Source organism: Odontesthes bonariensis, chromosome 22 (genome assembly GCF_027942865.1).
Source record: "Odontesthes bonariensis isolate fOdoBon6 chromosome 22, fOdoBon6.hap1, whole genome shotgun sequence".
Taxonomy (NCBI): domain Eukaryota; kingdom Metazoa; phylum Chordata; class Actinopteri; order Atheriniformes; family Atherinopsidae; genus Odontesthes; species Odontesthes bonariensis.
The window spans coordinates 31,682,560-31,696,811 of NC_134527.1; the positions used below are offsets into that span (position 1 = coordinate 31,682,560).

A 14,252-nucleotide genomic window follows, 5' to 3' on the forward strand; every position below is an offset into this window, starting at 1 on the left:
TCTTACTCTCTCGTTTGTTTTGAAAACATTTTGAACACACACACTCAGCCTCAGTGGAGCAAACTCGCACACTCTTTTTTCTGCATTTCTCCAGTCTAATTTATCTGTCCCTCGTTTTACTTCTCTCCTCGGGACCATTTCTTCCATCTTTCTAACGTGTCAACCAGCACCGACCCCAGCGAGCCGGATTTGCATTTTTTCCAGTCGTCAATCAATTTTTGTGACATATTCAAAAGTTATACACGTGTTATTCAAAGTATATGGAAGGCCTTAGTTGCCCAAATGCTGAAAGTAGTGAAGAAACTTCTACGCAGAACGCTGTGTTCTGTGCGCTCCACTTATCAAAGCATTTGTTTATTCCAAAACTTTGGGTCACACCATAAAAATACTGATTTCCCCAAACAAAGCGACCCGTATAGCACACGCAGCCACTTGTTCTCCCCCTTTTTATCTATACCAACCCCAATATTGAACAGAAACCACTCGAGATCTGCTGGCGCAGTCAAATATCTTCGAGCGGCGAACCCCACCCCACAGTTGCATAAAAATAAAAAAAAATCTGACCCTGTGTCCTACAGTATAAATTTATTCTTGTCAGACCGACTGTCTCGGGATTATAGACCGCTTCGCACCCCGGAGGTCTCAATCCCTCGTTCTAACTTTCGTCAGAGGAGAAACCTTCCGTGTCGGAATTCCACTAATTTTATTTATTTACTTAGTTGACCCCCTCAATTTGGGGATTTTATAAACTACTTCGGCCACACCTAGCTATTAGTGCACGGAAACAAATTTTGAAGACAAGTTCCCCGACTGGGACATTCATTTATAAAATGAATTTATCTTGTCTTTTATTTGTTCGAATTCACTTGTCAGGACACTTATTCACTTTCCCTATGTGAGACTATGTGTATTATACTTCACGTGTTACCATTCAATGCAAACATCAGACAGTACATTAACACTTGGATTCACTATGACCAGAGGACAACTTCATTCAGACAACTTCATTTAGTTTACCCAATATGCAGATATTTCACATTTAGTCATTAAGTGGTGTTCTGCTCACCTTTTCTCTGGCGCCTGATTGTCTGAAAAAAGCTGTCCCTCCAATCACCTCGAGGCGTCCTCCCTCGGACGGGGTCGGTCGCACGGCACGGTGGTCCTTTAGCCTTCGAACCTCGTGTCACGGCACCATTTGTTAGATCGGGTTCTTTTAGTAGGAGGCTCAAGAACGGACCGGAGTAAATTCAAGTGAAAATGAAGTCTTTATTCGGTATGGCAACAAGTGAAGTATTTCAGCGCTGGTCTCAGTCTGACAGAACTCTCGCAGGAATCCGTCAGCCCGAGCCCCGTATCCCCGGTTACACCTCGTATATATGTCTCCTAGTTTCCCGAGGTGGATCCCTTGTTGATCAAATGTGATTGGATATGAATTGTCTAACTCAAATAATGTCTCTGAGGAATTCAAATAATGTGTGTGTATCAATCTGCCCTTGGTTTCCCAGACTTTCCTGATTGTTTTGTCTGTCTACTCCTGCATCACTTAAGGTCATATGGAAAAGTACTGAGTCTTATTTCATTCCTAATGTCTAAGAACAAAGCCAATTATAACACCAGTAAGAGCAGACATTTGGGGATGAAACTGTAATTAACTCTTATCAGAAAAGTTAGATGTTTCCTCTGGTTGGCATACAGGTCAGTGAACTAAGTTGCTGTCAAATAATTTTGTTCCCATTAATATGAAAAAATTTGAGGAGAAAGTTTGAAACTCCATAACCACCTACCCTCTACATACTTAGTTTTGCAAATATACTTTTTTCCCATCTACACTATAACACTTGATTGTGGAGTATGGAAACAAAAAAAAAGAAGAAAGACAAAGAAAATAATTTAGATAATTTGTTTTGCTTGCAGGAATCTCGGAGCTTCCCAGAGTCATACCCTGAGCTCCCGAAACACGACACAGTGGAGAGCAGTATTCTACAGAAGCACATTTTGGAGCTGGCTGCCATGCTGGATGTGCAGAGCTTATTTTGGGATGATTCACTGGAAGCCTACTAACCTCTTCAAACAGGGCAAAATGACATATATGTAATTATATGTGCATGCAGACTCAACTAACACAGTCCTCACAGATCATTTTTCTATATATTTTTTTAAAATGTAAATCAAATAATTTGTCCAACAAACACAAGTTCCCATCCTTTATTTAACTGTCACCTGTGGAAGCAAATATACGTTCAAATTGACAAGCCAGAGAATTTGATTTAGTATACATTCCCCAATTTTTATGCTAATGGCTTGCTTGCTGTGACTCAAACAAATGACGGGCTGCTCATAATTCTGCTCGCAGAATTGATCATTGTGTGAGCAAATGATGACATCAGCACAGTACCATAAACATTTATACTGGTGCTTCAGGCACACTGAACTAGTGGCAGTTTTATTTCTAAACACCAGGGGCGGCTACTGAGAAAGTAGAGCCACAACACTGCAGAAATCACTTTAGAAGAAGATGTACAGAAAATACAATATGCATATACAAACATAACTGTAAAGTTTAAACTTCTCTTTTTCACTTTTAAGCAAGTTTTGCAGCATTTATAATAGTTGTATCTTATTTGGTTTCGATGAGAAGGACCATCTCACAAACTTTTCACTGAAGCTTTTCCTGTTTTACAAAACGTCAGTTGCAAAACTCGTGCCAGGTTACCAAAGCAAAGGAGGTGCATGAGGGATGGAAATTACTCCAAATTGTCCAGAGCACCAGATACTGTGACATCAAGTTTGAAACGCACTGTTGTGATGGGGGAGAACAGAAAGCATAAATCTAATATAACTATTCAGTTCTTCAGTTTTATTAATCTCAAATAAATTGGCATTCATGGTTGTTGTTTTTTTTTTTTAAACAAATTATTATTGTTTATTGAGTAAAGAATACATAAAGCTGGAGGATAGAGAACTGTAAAATCATGGCTAGTTTGCAGGTGGATCTTTATCCACCAAGCACAGTGTCTCTTTCCTGTATCAGGAATATTTAAACCTTTCATAGTAATGCCATATTTCTCCAACACTTAGTTTGAATTTTAATGAATTTATTAGAAAGCCAAATAATGGAAGCATTTTTTAAATACAGTCCTAGGTGTCACTCATCTTCTTATTCATAGTCAGGAGTACCCTTACAGAGGCTAAGCAACGTACCGCTGCAAATTGTATTTGAGTCACTTAAAACAAGGCCGTAAAATATGTCATTAGTTCACTGAGTAGAGATAAATACAAATTGTCCTTTTACATCATCACATTAATTGTAAAGATACCACGCGTTCTCTTGTCATTAACCACAAATTCAGTCGAGTATTTCTAATTTGTGAATAATTAGTCCTTTTTCACTGTGATGTATGTGCATGTAAGGCTATGATAGTTGTACATTTTGTTCTTTTATCCTAAGATAAGGCAGCACCTCATGATGTAGAGCAGGTTGAAAACATGTTACATGTCATTATCTTAGGAAGTTAGAATGTAAAAACCCAATTGATACTTTTTGCGACTGTCTGGTCATGATGATCTAGATGATTTAAGGTTGATTGGCTGCTCATGTAACCAAACTTCATCTGCACAAACTTTACACACAAATTACGATTTATCAACTTAAGTCACCAAGTTATTCAAAATATCGTAAAATTGTTGAGTCATAGATTAGATTATATTTCACAGAAGTCAAATACAATCAAGCTGATTTGGACCCAGTAAGTCATTCCTCATTTGCATAACTTGTAAGTATTGTGTTGTAGAAAACAACCTGGATCTGCTGTTAATGATCCAAGCACAGCTATGCTTCATATCATCTGCTCACAGCATCTTTTTTTTCACTAAAAAAGCTAACTAACTTACCCTAATCTTAATTGCCTGTACACTTCTAGTTGGTTAAGATCTAACTGTTAAGCTTGTCCAGTGAGCCCCTCAAGGCCCTGACTGCCATAATGGCTGTCTGTGTGGCCCCTTCCCAGAACACTTTCAAAACTCCACATGTGCACTCCTCACTGGAGTTGAGGCATTATGCCTTCTAAACCGTCTCATCTGTGCCACCCTATTCAACACTCAGTCTGGAGAGAAAATAGCAGGTCTCCTCCTTTATATATGGATTGAGCATTTTTACCTTGCTTACCACAGAAAGTGGTTTATTGGATATTTCCACGACACCAACAGCACTCAGACGCATGCAACTTAGACCAGCCTTAGTTGAAGGTTTGGGGCAACAGACATAGAATGGAATAGAATAGAATGCCTGACATGTGCAGACATCAAAGGACCTAAGCATCCTCAAGAAGTACAGTTTGCTCTTTCCCTTCTTGTAGTCTGCTTCAGTCTTCTGTTTCCAGCCTGTTGTCCAGATTTGCTCTGTCTGACCACAGAACAGGTTTCCACTTTGTTTCAGCCCTTTGGAAATGAGCTGTAGCCCAGAAAAGACAGTCTGGATCTCACAAACTGTGTTCAAAGACAATGATACATCTAAGGATTCCTGAGTCCATGCAGGGAATTCCATGACAAAATCAGACCTTTTTATTTTTTATTTTATGCACTGCTGCCACAGGGCCTTATGATCACAGGCATCTAAAATTCATTTTATTTGTGTCCCTCTGTGGCACACAGAGATGTCTCCAGAATGTTTGAATAATATTTTGTACCGGAGATGATGGGATATTCAAAGTCTGAACTATTTTGTTTTGAAGAACAATATTCTGAAATTGTTCCATAATTTGTAGTTGCAATTTTTTGCAGATTGCTGAATCTCTGCATATCATTATTTCTGAAACTGCCTCTCTTAAGGTGCTCTTTTTATATCCAGTCATTTTATTGACCATTTGCCAATTAAGCTATTAGTTGTTCAAGCCGTCTCTTTTCAGAGACTTATTTTTGCAGACTTGTGTTGACCCTGTCCCAACTCTTTGAGATATGTTGCTGACACCACATTTAAGGAGAACTCTTATTTCTCACAAATGACCAAATTGTCGTAATTTCTAAATTTTTTCTGTGTTCAATTTTGAATCAAATGTTATTTCATAAAATTTGCAAATCATTGTGTTCTCCTTCATTTGTACTTTCAGAGCCTCCCAAACATTTTTTTGGAATTAGGAGTTGTTCTTTCTAACAAGGGGCTCAGTGTAAAATAAGATTACACCATCGACCACTGAGCAGTGAACTGATCACCAGAAACATCATATCTAAACCGAACTGTCAGGTGAACTTAGATAAGACAATAGCTAAAGCATAGCACTAGTAAGAGGGTCTGGGTTTCTATATCCCTCTCTCCAGAGCCAGTTGTATTTCTGTATTTGTTCATTTTTCATTCTCAAGACAGAGCGCAATTTACTACTATTTTTTATTTGATTTTATTTAGTGTTTTTAGCATGGGATTTAGCATGCATACTTCTCATTACCATGACTCCAAAATGGTTGGTTCAATTAAAAAAATGCAAACTGTTTCTGACAGTAGAAAACACAAGCTTTTCGATTGTGTATGGTACGATACACTAGACATTACTATAAGGATACGCTGGGTGGTTCCCCAGAGGACCACCTATGCCAAGAGCTGGCTCTGCCTGTCTCACACATCCAGTCAACAAAGTATAAACATATATTTAACTTTAACCAGCTTTTTACATTTAACTAGTTCCAGCCAGCCAGAAACATACTCTATTTACTTCACGCACATTTTCATTTTGAAAATCTTTTCAGTGATCTGCAGCAGTCTGTTGCAAACTGGTGCCAAAGTGAAGTCTTTGCATGTTTCCGTCTACTCACATCACAACTGTCAGTCTCCTCTTAGCTTAATGAATTTACTGAAGAGATTTTAGGAACACTAGAAGAATTAAAAGCATCTTATTTGAGATCTCAGCGTTGGCTTTGTACAAGCAGGCAGTAATTTAAAGACTTACATGAAATACCCTCTTGTTTAAAAGATAAGGCTGTCGTTGTTTTTTTTATGCCATCATTATCTTACTAAAAAGACTAGTATTAGTAATAGATTACCCAATACATCTTCATCCTGTGCTGCCTAGCCTAACAAAGGGGTTGATCTTTAAAAACTGTTTTATTACTAAATTCAATATTTTCTCAAAATGACTTCAGTGTATTTGTGTTGGTTGTTTTCAAAACAAGAGTTAGGCCCACTCCCATTTTTTTAGTTTTACCCTGACCTCTTGAATTGGGTGTCCCCTGAGACTGAGATACAAGGGGTTGCAGTTAAAATATTCCCCACAAAAAAAAGATTTTCCCTCATGAAGCTGATGTACCATCATAAAAAAAAAAGGAATAATAATAGTTATGTGGTTCACCTTGCAAAGCATCTTAATTTTAATGATATTAGCAAGATCGGAATCTGGAAAGAATTTATATGGCCATAATCCAACCTATTGTTTGTTACCGCAATGCAAAAGTGAATTTAATTTGGAAGGAGCCATTTTTTCTGATTCTGATTCTGAATTATCATCATTTTTGGTGCTCTGCTCAATATTTCCAGCTGGAAAATGTTGCATTAGGCATTCAGCTAATATAAAATACAACACATTTGTTTGTGATATTGAGGAGTATGTCACCAAGTGCTTTTTTTTTTTCATAATATCTGTGTGTCTGTAACTTTAATACATTCACGAGTACATGAATTAATTCAATTCAGTTTTATTTATATAGTGCCAAATCACAACAAATGTCATCTCAAGGCACTTCAATAGTACAGTCCAATTCAAGCCAATCAGAGTCCAATTCATTGTAATCATAATCCAATCAAACCCAATTAATTTAATTCAAAATTAGTCCAGTTCATTCATATAGAGCCAATTCAAAAACAATTTCCTAGCTAAGGAAACCAACAGATTGCACTGAAACTTGTCTTTAGTCCAATCTCCCGTCCTGAGCGTGCCTGAGGCGACTGTGGAGAGAAACGACTCCCTTTGAACAGGAAGAAACCTCTGGCAGAACCAGAACCAGGAAGGGTGGCCATCAGAACCAGAACCAGGAAGGGTGGCCATCCGCCTCCACCAGCTGGGGTTTGAGACAGTTTTAAGACTAATCTTAAAGATAGAGAGGGTGTCTGCTTCCCAGACATTTACTGCTGGCAGCTGGTTCCACAGAGAGGGGCCTGATAACTGAAGGCTCTGCCTCCCAAACTGGCAGCTGGTCCCACAGAGAGGGGCCTGATAACTGAAGGCTCTGCCTCCCAAACTGGCAGCTGGTTCCACAGAGAGGGGCCTGATAACTGAAGGATCTGCCTCCCAAACTGGCAGCTGGTCCCACAGAGAGGGGCCTGATAACTGAAGGCTCTGCCTCCCAAACTGGCAGCTGGTTCCACAGAGAGGGGCCTGATAACTGAAGGCTCTGCCTCCCATTCTACTTTTACAAACTCTGGGAACCTCAAGTAAACCTGCAGTTTGGGAACAAAGTGCTCTGTTAGGAAAATATCTTACAATGAGATCTTTAAGATATGATGGAGCTCGGTCATTAAGAGCTTTATATGTAAGGAGAAGAATCTTAAATTCTATTCTGAATTTAACAGGGAGCCAATGAAGAGAAGCTAAATTAATTGCTTTTTGGTGTTTATTGGCTAATTTTAGGATTGTAATAGATCTGAAAGTTAAGTTGTAAATATACTAGTAACTTCCAATATTTCAACCACTATTATTGGTCTTCTATTCATTAATTTTCCATACCTGCTGCTTCTTATACAAGGTTGAAGAGGTTGCAAATCTATTCCAGCTACCGATGGGAGAGAGGCAGGGCACACCCCAAAAAAGTTGCCAATCTATCACAGAGCCGACACCGAGACAAATAATCATACATGCTCACACTCACTGCGAGGGCCAATTTAGAATCAGCAGTTAGCCTAGAAAGCATTTTTTGGACTGTGGATAGAAGCCAGAATACTCAGAGAGAGAAAAAAGTGAGCAAAAAGTCAACATGCAAACTCTGCAAACTGGAGATAATCGCATGGTTTTCAAATCATGCCTCATATTTTGTGATATCCTAAAGAGAAAACAGGTTAAAGCAAGTAAAAACTCCGAATTCCTATAGTTTTGCTTTGCGAGATTTATTTCTGATAAGTGTAGAACTGATTGATTACAAAGGCTATTGTAGTGATGATCAAACTGAAACCAGCTGATAGTTTACTCCTCGACCAAAATGTTCAAATAAAGCAGCAATGCCAGAAATGGCAACATATCTGAGTTTTAAAACTGGGTAACACCAAATGTATTGTTTACTTTCTGTATTTCCATTGGTAGAGTAAATGTAAACATGATGTATAGTGATGTTTTTGCACAGATGTGTATGTCTATAATGGGTAGTGAAATATTCATTTGAAAAAAGTTGAAAGAAAAATGTGAACGGCCATTTTTTTCTTTGGCCATTTTTTAATGTTGCATTCCAACTTTCCAAGGACGTGAGTCGAGGCAGAGCAAAGCACCACTGTTTTATTCAATTTACTTCCGTCTTGGAAGAAATCTATTTCTTGATTTGTATATTTTCACTGTAATATTACTGCATACCGCCCCTTGCATTGTGCCTATTATTAAATTGTAGGCTTCCACTTTGTTAATCTTATTATTATTATTCTGTTCTTGTAGACATTTTCTTGTCAGAACTGTTCAACTCTTGTAAGTTTTTAACAGCTTCTGTCTGAAATGTGCCAAGCATGCTTCCTGTTGTTAAGAAGGCAGCAACCTGTTGAATTACATCAAACTAAAAATGACGAGTTTGGATGCCAGAACAGATGAATGAGGTAAAAAAAAATCTTGTTGCCCCTTTACCCATCTGAAGCTAACGTTTCTAGGTTTATAACATATTACTGAATAGAAAAAAATGAAATGAGTCTTTCTGTTTCTGTTTGTAAGAATGTTAGCTGTCGTAATGTCTCCTGTGTGTAATATTTTAAAAATTGACTGTGAACACAATCTGTTGATTATTTTATATAACCTGTTCATTACTTTACAACAAAGAAACACTTGGATCGTGAATGCAAACAAAATGTATCACTGCATTTGTATTCAGTAAGTTGCTTGTTTTTGTTGTTTTGTTTTCCACAGACTAGCACTAACCATGATAAACATGGTGCGAGTTATTGCCTGAAGCTTTTGTGAGGCTGTTTTCAGTTTTACATCAGCTATGGGGCAATTGTTAATAATATGAATTTATTTTGAATGGCTCTTATGACAAATTGATAATCTTGTCTGCACATAATTCACTTTTTAAAATGATGAAAATAACTTGTATGAACATTTGTTAACTTGTGCATACAAAATCAGGAGTACACATGATACAAGATATGTTGCTTGAACAAGAAATTCATTATTTCTTGTGAGCATACTGTATGCTCAAAATTTTGGCATGAAATTGTATGATCAAGATGATAACTTATATGACTGAGATAAAAACTTTGGCAAACAAAATACCTTCTCATGTCAACCAGATTGTTCATGCTAGATCACTTGTAACAAAAATACGGTATGGAAAGAAGATACAGATTAACAAGATCCTCACAACCAAATATTTACCACGGTTCTTTGTGGGCTGGTGCAATCAAAATGAGACATATTTTGTGAACAAGATAACAACGTGAAGACCCAAACCAACTGAAGTATGTGTATACATACTCTGTTTCATTGTTACTGCACACTTATACAAAATTATGAATCGTTATGCAGGGTAGAGACTGGCAAACCCAAAATTAAACTTCACTCAAACAATATGAGGCATTCATTTCTCTTTGGCTGCATGAAACGGTTTGCAGGCTGTTAAGAGTTTAAGGATCTTTTAAATGTAAAATGCAAACTTTACAGAACCTTTAAAAATGAACAAACTTAAATTTTCCTGTAATCTTTCCACCTGTTTCTAAGATCCTTAAAAAGAATTGTTCATTCCACAGGATCTGTGGAAGGATCTTCTTCCATCTCCTATTAATACATCAATAACATGGAAAAAAACAGAGAAGCATACATTGTTTTGTTTCTCTTTTAAAGCTAACATCGGGGTATGAAACCAAATTTGTATATACCCTGCATAACCAGGAAAAGAATCCACCTGCACACAAAAATAAGTTTGTTTTTTTACATGGATGTAAAAGCCAAAAGATAGCTTTTCCATGTAGAGAGCAATAGAGAAAGCAGACTATGTCTCTGGGGAACAAATCACTAGTAACTGCCAACTGACCAATCCTGTTGTCTGCTCAAGAAATGCAATGGTCTTTTCTACCTTTTTCTACTTTGAAACATGTATTAAAATAAAACAAAAACATTTTGAAAATATATATAAATAAATGGGTGCAACCCTTCTTTATAGAAACATGTGACTTGCTTATTGTTATTATTCTGTGACAAACTTTCAAGCGATTTTGAATATTTCAGTTGAAAATAAAAAAAATATCTGTAACTAGCACGTTCTATTTAGAATAGAGAGTGCCGAAGACTAGTGTGTCCTCACTCTCCAATCCTAAAAATAATAATTAATGTATCCAGTATCCTGTTTTGTTTTTCTGTGTGTTGCCAGATGGAGTCAATAAAAGAAGAACTGGCATCATAAAACGACTGGTTCATGTCTTTACTGGGAGGGGAAATAATGCCTAAGCACTATGGTTGCTGTTCTCTTTTTAAAAGAATTCCCGATGACCAAAGATCATCCACATGAGGATCAGACAGACAAGCACATCATCATTTTCAAATTTTTCATTAATTCTGCTGTTTTTTTCTGCTTTATATCATTGCATTTTGGAAAAGTCTGAGGAACATATCATGGAACTAGTATTGCTGTAGGGACAAGGAACATATCAACTTGTCCGTCTACCTATATATCTGCTGAAATGCCAATTTAGCACTGGCAAACAAGAATGACTATCAATCATGATCTGTGCCTTCCAACCCATCACTGACATTTAAGAAAGAGTTTCTATGTCAGTACATGACATGTAAATAATGACCTAATTCCTGTCCTCCAGCTGCAGCAAACAACATATTTTTAACTACATCATTTTCAATAATGATGTAGATTTTAAATATGTTTATAAGATTTAAATTATGAAGCGTTTTTGCCTAAATTTACAACTGATTAACTTGGACTTATCAACTGTTGCAACATCCACTCCCTCAAAGACTTGGCCATTGGGTCAAAATGTATTTCAGAGTCCACCAATGGTTATTACACAAACTAGCACATGAATCTAGTGTTATGCATGGTCTTTGTTGCAACATTAACACAAGTTTAGATGAATGCAGTTTAAAATGAATGCAGAAAAATGTATTTATTTAACATTATTAGATTATTTCTGCATGTTATGTTATATATTTTAGTAACATTTATCATCATATAAACGTATATATTGAGCCATTTACATATTTTTGTATTCATATTGGATTATGGTAGTTTCAGTCCTCCGTATATATTATGCCACCATATTACAGTAATACAGTATTACTCTGTAGCTCAGACCACAGCAAACAAAGTGTGTTGCTAAGGGACATTAGACGCTTGACTCTGGTCCAATTACTGGGGGAGAATTACGTCACGTGCTTAAGACTGACCAACCACAAAGAAGTTTGCTTTACTACCGCTGGAAGTTTATCTAGCTTTCATTACAACCGATTTTATGTTTGTTTTACGTTAAAGTATTTATACTGTCGTGCTAATGAAATCTTCTTAAAGGTTTAGACGAGTTTTTCTTTTAGTTTGTCTCATGGTAAGTTGAAAAATGTGTTCCTTAATTGTAAGAAGGCTACAAACGCAGCTCTCAGGCTTTGCTATTAAGGTTAATCCCAGTGAAGTTTAGTCTTTGCTCGTCTGCTGGACCTTTGGTTCCGCATTTCACTCCCAACGTTAAAGCTGTTTTCCGATTCAATAATCATTTAAAATGAAATCCTGAAATGATCCATTGTCGATTTCAGCAATTTGGCTGATTTTATGCATTTCGATTGTACTTTCTGTGTTGTCTGTTCTGATCTCTCACCCATATATCGGCTACAATACAAAGGTAAAAACTACAGTTAGATGGCCTATTTATTTCAATTGTCCCAGCATTGCATGTTCTTTGCCTTTGGATTGTATCCCTGTTTAAATAGGCAGGCGTGACACATTTATTTAGCAATATTAATAATAGTTGTAGTGATTATTGACCTATACTGAAATGAACCACAAACCTGACCATATTTAGGCTACTAGAGGAATTAAACATGATCTGGCCTGTGTACAAAGTAAAAACCTGATGCATGAGCATAGATTGGGCTTCATAGAGAGGTTGTGTCATCATGATTACAATAATTATTATTTATACTCTAAGGAGGTGGAGTTTTGTGTCCATAACCGCACCTAAAAGTATGTTGTTTTTTGCCATCTAAATGTGGACTAAGGTATAAAGTACTGTGCAGTTCTGCATTTATGTACAATTCACATCCAGTAAACTATCTGAGCCAACCAAGATATCTCATTATCTTGACAGGGGTGTGGTTCTCAACTTCTTACAACTTGGATTAGATTGGATTCTGCTTCTTAACAGTGTTTGAATATGTAATCAACATTACGAATATAATATAATAGAAAAATAATTTATTTATACCCAAATTAAAAAAAATATACATATGTATATATATTTATAATGATTGTATATCAGAACAATAACAACAATAATAATAATAATAATAATAATAATAAATTAATACATAAATATATTTGAGAAGAACATGGCAAGGCAAGGCATCTTTATTTATACAGCACATTTCATACCACAGGCAACTCAATGTGCTTTACATAAAGACAAGGCATTTAAAAGAACAGCATAAACCACCGTTACCGGGGGGCCTTTGCCGTATGCTTGTGGGGGCTCTGCTGTCTTCTGGGGGGATGCGTGGTTGTCCCTATGGTGGGCTTCCCGGGTTCTGTGCTCCTTGGGGGCTGTTGGTGGCCTGGGTCTGGGGGCCCTCTCGGCCTGCTTCTGATTGCTGGGGGGGTGGATTGTGACCCTATACACTGATATTTAAGCATGGTTATTATGTGGGACCATCTATGTGTATTGCCTGTTCATGTACACGCACACACACTCACACACACATTCATTAGCCCAGTAGCATGCTCGCTAAGCAGTTGTTGTGTTGTCCTGTGGTCTAAGGTCATCTGTATCCACAGATGTATTATATGTGATTGCTGCTGCTTGTGCTTTTTTGTTTGTTTGTTTGTGTGTTTGTTCTCTGCTTGTCTGCTTACAGGTGCTCCTGGTGCCTCTAAGGCTGGATTCCCCACTTCACTATGTCTAGTTTGAACTCTGGGCTCCACTATCTGACCTGAGTCAGCAGATCTCAGAGCTCTGCTGGGTTTATACTCTGCTAGCATGTCATTCATGTATTCTGGACCTAAACCATTCTGTGATTTGTAGACGAGCAGCAGAACTTTAAAATCTATTCTGTATCTGACCGGGAGCCGATGTAAAGACTTGAGAACTGGGGTGATGTGATGTGATCTCTTTGTTCTGGTTAAAACTCGGGCTGCAGCGTTCTGTATGAGCTGCAGCTGTTTGAGACTCTTTTGGGGGAGTCCAGTCAGAAGACCGTTACAGTAGTCCAGTCTGTTGGAGATGAAAGCATGAATCAGCTTCTCCTGATCTGTTTGGGACATGAAACCCTTCATTCTGGATATGTTCTTAAGTTGATAAAAGGCTGATTTGGTGACTGATTTGATATGATTGTTGAAGGTCAGCTCTGAGTCTATCAGCACGCCGAGGTTCCGGACTTTAGCTTCTAGAGACAGTGACTCGAGGTGTTTACTGACAGATAACCTCTTCTCTTTGTTGCCAAACACAATGACCTCAGTTTTTTCTTGATTTAAAGGTGGGGTAGGGGTTCTTTTTCTGAACCATTTTTTTACATATTGCTTGAAATACTCTTCACACCCCCATTGCAACCAATTAATTAAAAGTTTTGACACAAATATGAAAAGTTTTAGTGGCCTCTAGAACGTACAATCTAGGAAAAACACTATCCAATCATACTGAACGGACCGTTAACGATGATTGGATTCTGATGCCGTCTATCAAACTGCAATCTGCTCCTCCCTCCCCCTCCTTCCCCCTGTGCGCGTACCTTGCTCCGTGAACGAATTACGCGTCCAGAAGCTTGGCAGGAAGCTAAACTAGAGCCAGCTTGGCTAGCACCTAGCATTATTAAACGTATAGTTATCATATACTAAATACTAAATACGGTAACGATCGATGCTTGCTGTCAGAA

The 14,252-nt window shown here is 37.6% G+C and overlaps 2 protein-coding genes across 2 annotated transcripts in view; both read left to right on the top strand.

Moving 5' to 3' along the window:
- scai (suppressor of cancer cell invasion) overlaps positions 1–10,332 on the top strand; it is an 83,761-nt gene extending 73,429 nt beyond the window's left edge. The window contains exon 17 of the mRNA XM_075455370.1: positions 1,915–10,332. Coding sequence (XP_075311485.1) covers positions 1,915–2,061 — 147 coding nt within the window. The 3' untranslated portion in view covers positions 2,062–10,332. The remainder of the gene's footprint in view (positions 1–1,914) is intronic.
- Positions 10,333–11,604: 1,272 nt separating this feature from the next.
- The window catches only part of odf2a (outer dense fiber of sperm tails 2a), a 32,458-nt gene continuing 29,810 nt past the window's right edge, over positions 11,605–14,252 (top strand). The window contains exon 1 of the mRNA XM_075455534.1: positions 11,605–11,719. Coding sequence (XP_075311649.1) covers positions 11,717–11,719 — 3 coding nt within the window. The 5' untranslated portion in view covers positions 11,605–11,716. The remainder of the gene's footprint in view (positions 11,720–14,252) is intronic.